The 4,916-nt window shown below is 36.5% G+C and overlaps 1 protein-coding gene and 1 non-coding gene across 2 annotated transcripts; both read right to left on the bottom strand.

Moving 5' to 3' along the window:
• Window positions 1-1,425: 1,425 nt before the first annotated feature.
• LOC134752384 (large ribosomal subunit protein eL32) lies at window positions 1,426-4,524 on the bottom strand. The gene is made up of 3 exons (XM_063688092.1): window positions 4,331-4,524; window positions 2,838-2,947; window positions 1,426-1,626 (listed from the first exon to the last, which is right to left on the bottom strand). The coding sequence occupies exons 1-3, from the start codon at window positions 4,443-4,445 to the stop codon at window positions 1,447-1,449; spliced, it is 405 nt and encodes a 134-aa protein (XP_063544162.1). The 5' UTR covers window positions 4,446-4,524; the 3' UTR covers window positions 1,426-1,446.
• Window positions 3,647-3,774, bottom strand: LOC134752536 (small nucleolar RNA psi18S-841/snoR66). Its single transcript, XR_010128758.1, has one exon. It is a non-coding gene; the product is annotated as a small nucleolar RNA psi18S-841/snoR66 (small nucleolar RNA).
• Window positions 4,525-4,916: the final 392 nt, after the last annotated feature.

Raw genomic sequence — 4,916 nt, forward strand, 5'->3', positions numbered from 1 at the left:
GTCCCACTATGTACTTTGTACGTGTGGATACGTGGTGGATACCAGATGGTTTTGACGCCAATTTAATTTCTGATCTAATTGGCCATTTGATTGTCCGCTCTGGACTGCCCTTAAATCGACTTACAAAAATACCAGAGATATCTATTTTTGCCAAATACGATACTACTAGCGCCATCTGCCGACGAGTAGAACCACTACCATTGTGGCTGAAAAAAAAATACGCCGTTATAGTTCATAGCACAGACCTAAAATTTATGGTGGTTCATAGCACACTACGATGTTACACAGATAGGAAAGCTATAGTTGGTCATGCAAATCTTGTCAGTAGAAAAAGGCGCGAAATTAAAATTTTCTATGGGACGATAATCCTTTGCGCCAACATTTTTTTAATTTGCCGCCTTTTTCTACCGACTTTGTTTGGCAGGTATGGGCTTGAACCACGCTTTTATACGGTCATACGGTGGTGCCTATGGCGCCCCCTGGACTGGAAAGCTGGGCAACCCTCAATGTTAAAATTACCTATTATTTTGATTATACTTTACTATTTGGTTAAAATATTAGGTGAAGCCCGAGATTCAACGCTTGTTAGGATGGTATACCATCTATCCAATATGTTGGTCTAATGTGTATTTGCGTCTTACATTTTACTTAATGAGAGAGTGAGACGCAATGCACATTGGAATATGTTGGAATACCATCCTTTGGTAATTAAGACTCCAGACTCCAAAATTCCAGACCCAGACGGGTATAACGTCGGACCGTAGTTCTGTAGAAAGCGACAAACTTTCTATTTTTGTCAAAGTGAAATACACCATAACTTGCCATAACTCAGTGGATTGGGTCGCTTTTCGCATTGATAAAAAATTGAGCTGGTTGTTTTCTGCATAACTACGGTTTTGTAAGATAACGTGTGGACACGCGCTAAGAACCGACAGGCGATGCATCCGGCACAAGCGTGTAATGCTCGTAGTTCCGTCCACACGCAGAATTCGTGTTACATTACACGTTACAGAAAAAAAAATGTTATCTTTATGCTATGTTATGCTTGGTAAGAAAATAATTAAAACCACAGACCTAAATTTTATGCTTAAAAACAGCATTATAAGAGAAACCTTTGTACTAAATGACGGGCTTGAAGCACTCTAATGATGGCGCCATCTGTACTAAAAAGCCGAGCAACGCTCAAGATTTTGGTGAGAAATAAAAAAAATCATTTATCTATATTTAAATACATTCTATCGTATTTTTATAAATCTTCATTTTTAGTTTTAAAGTGTGTCGACAGATGGCAGTTACAAAATTTACTATGACAGTACCGCTCTAGTATAAGTTACTCTATGTTGTTACTTAACTTTTTTACGAAAAAACCGTAATCTTCTAAACGTTTTGCTTGGTAATAAAATAAAGTATAAATAAAACAACAAATTATATAACTAAAGTATCAGTTTATTCGCTCTCCTGCGTACGCAGACGCGCGCTAGCGTTAGTGACGCGCACGGAAAGCTGTTGCGCGCGCGCAACGATGGCGGCGCGCTTCTTGGCGGAGACTGCGTGCGCGATCTCGGCGCAGTACGTGCGGTTCTGCATCATCAGGATCTCCAGCTCGCGCACGTTGTGGACCAGCACCTGAACAGAAACCGGTTGGTCAGAAACACTGTCTACAGGGCAGGGACCGGACAACCCTTTCCGCGATAAAACACTTTCAATGGGTGTCCCTTAACAAGGCTAACACATTGAAAGACTTTCCCTTTTGAACTGCAAACCCATTCAATCCCTTAATAAGGGTTACCCTTATCATTAAGCGCTTTTTATAGAGCTTTTTCTTTAGTAATATCGTAGTTCAGCCTTGCGTGAAAGAGACAGGATTAGTACGGATTAGAAGTAATGTTTGCTTTATGAACAAGGTGGACGATTTAATTAGCACGCTTATATGCTAAAAGGGAAGCCCTTTATAAGGCTAACCCTTATAAGGGTAATGGGTTAGCTTTATATAAGGGCTTTAACGGCAAAATGAAAGGGTTTCGTCTGGCAAAGGGTATGGTGAGTTAAGCCTTATGCAATACCCTTATAAAACCCGGATAAGGGATAGCGAGCCGGTTCCTGCTACAGGGTAGGCTTGTGTAGCACATGTACTAAAATCAAAAAGACACGATTCCCTCCACTGTACTAGACCGAACTATTCCCTAATGATCCTGCTCTTAGTACGTTTTAGTACACTACACGTGAACGAAACAGAATGGGAGCGAGGACCGAGGAGTGACAGTGATAGCAAAGCGATCCGAGTGATCCGACCGAACTAAAACTAAACGTCGACTCTCTCTGTGTATTACCAAAGATAGATATAACTCCGTAATAGATGGATGATACAGTCTAAGGAATGGGAAAAACTGGGGGAGGCCTTTTCCGCTCAAGCGACATGCAAATAATAAACCAATAATAATTGAAATTTATGTAATTGTAAAAAAGAAGCATGAAATAAAGGCTATTACTATTACTATTACAGTCTAAGGAAAAAACGTGCCTCGAAAATCACGAAAATTTGATTCTCGATCAGATGTCGCTACTACCTTTGGCCTACTCTCGTATAGAGGGCGTTGACGGTTTCGTTTGTTATTTAACAATTTTAACGCATATCAGTGAAAGAACATGGGTCAAAATAATTCGGCTGACATGATGATGATGATATGGCCCTTCAACCACATAATTTGGCCAAATACTAACATTGGAAAACTTGCTGAATACCGAATACTTACTGAATATTCAGCCCATCTCTAAGTTACACAAATGCTCATACAGAGCAGAGGGGAAAAACAGGAAGAGAAGTAATCATTCCTTACCTTGCGGAAGCCATTGGGTAGCATGTGACGGGTCTTCTTGTTGGAACCGTAGCCGATGCCGGGCATCAGGTATTGGCCCTTGAAGCGCCTGCGCACCCTGTTGTCAATACCTGGAATGTCACAACACCAGTGTTAAATCCATGGAGACACTAGGTCTTAAGTCATAAAAATTGTTACATCTGTAAGGACACTTTTTCTAGATTATATATATATGTATATTAATAGACAATAGGGCCATTGGGTTTATTTAGCTATTTAAGATATAGATTTAGTTTAATTTAATGTATTGTATTAATGTAATGTAATGTAATTGTGTTACCTTAATTACAATATGTAGATTAGAATTAATAGAATAGAAAAACTGTACTATTGTGTGCCCTTACAGGGTGTCATGAACTGGCTATATGAAATGTAACACCTTATTATGTACATGACAATGCAATATTGAATAAATGACTAAATAAATGACTAATTATATAAATATATATTAAATAAATATTTTTTTTGGGTGAATTAACTTTTTCTTGTCACTCGTTGCCTTCTCCTGGGTCACTGTTAAAACCCCGATTTTATGGTAATTAAAATAACCAATCATGCATTTTTGTGGTAGATATTTATAAGGCTGGATTGTGGATCGTTATATAACATTCCATCTAACAAACTGTGCTAATATTGTCCCCTGGCTGACAGGACACAATAACAACAAGAAATAGTTGATTCACCCTTTTATTTTAATTTATTTAAAATATAATCATTTAATAATAACCATAAATCTATCAAATAAATTTGATTGAATGATTAAAATAATAAAAATGTATCTACCACTATGACCAGATTAACTATGGAGTTATCCGGAATAGGGTTTGGTAGTTCTTATCTAGCAAGGTAACAAATTGTAATTATCATACAGAAATGAATAACACAGAGTGCCCTTGCATAATAAAACCTTTAGAAAATACTAAACTTAGACTTACGCCATAGTCAAGGTTTGAACCTGGAACCTCATGATCTAAATTCAGAATATGAAACCACAGGACCAAACTGGTTGGTAGGTAGAAGGGTGAAAATAGCAATGTGATTCTTAAAGTGAGAAAATAGTTATAACAAGTAACAGGTTAAAGTAATACTTGTATGGTTATAGATAAAGTACTATGAGTTTTGAAGATGTAAGGTAGGTGGAAATAAGTGATTGTAAGTTTATTTCTAATATTATGCTATACAGTATAAATTTAGGAACAGCTTGGGGGTTCATTCTAGTTAAATTTTTTATTATACTCCATAGAAACGTCAGTATTCTTAATAGGATACAAATATAACCTAACAACAAAATATGAGACATGCATTCACGTTAGGTTAGAACAAAGTAAATAAATACATTTAGTGTTTTAGACATGAAACGTTCTTTAAATGTTTTTTAATGAGTTAAGTGGTCATTAAGTACGCAGGCATGGTCAAAGTTGGTATGGTTGAACGAAATTGTGCACATTTCTTACCTCTCGGTTTACGCCAGTTACGCTTGAGTTTGTCATATCGGTCTGACTGGTGACGAATGAATCTTTTCGTCCTCTTTTTGACGATCGTAGGCCTGTATACTGGTCTGATTGCCATTTTGATATTTTTCACGCGAAATGCGGCAGTGAACCACGCGGTGACACGGCCACACGAAAAGGAAGAAGGAATAGACAACTGTAGATATTTATAGATTTAAAGTGCGTTTTCGATTACACACTGTGGTTTTAAAACAACGCGTCATGCAATTAAATCTGTGAATTTAAAATCTAATTTATTGTTTCTTAAAAACCTTTACGACATTTTTTATAGTTAAATTTAATATACATTTATTTTATTTCGATATATAGTTAACAATTTACTACTGATTAAAAAAAAAATCCTTAATTGAAAACAAAAATTGGTTATAACTAAGTTAATTTTGTATTTCTCAGGTAAAAAATATAATATAGCTACTTAAAAAAAATATAAAAATATATTTGCCACTTTAGGAGCGGAAATGCAATTTGTCTATTACTAGTCATAGACACACTTTTATGACAGCTCGCTGTTTACATAGAGAACAATCCG

The sequence above is a fragment of the Cydia strobilella genome, chromosome 24, assembly GCF_947568885.1.
Source record: "Cydia strobilella chromosome 24, ilCydStro3.1, whole genome shotgun sequence".
In the NCBI taxonomy this organism is placed as follows: Eukaryota; Metazoa; Arthropoda; class Insecta; order Lepidoptera; family Tortricidae; genus Cydia; species Cydia strobilella.

Bases quoted from the DNA above. Each gene is read 5' to 3' on its own strand.
- LOC134752384 (XM_063688092.1), bottom strand. From the start codon at position 4,445: ATGGCAATCAGACCAGTATACAGGCCTACGATCGTCAAAAAGAGGACG. The intron at 2,948-4,330 runs GTAAGAAATGTG...GTGACATTCCAG, and splicing joins TAACTGGCGTAAACCGAGAG to GTATTGACAACAGGGTGCGC. The intron at 1,627-2,837 runs GTAAGGAATGAT...GTTTCTGTTCAG, and splicing joins TACCCAATGGCTTCCGCAAG to GTGCTGGTCCACAACGTGCG.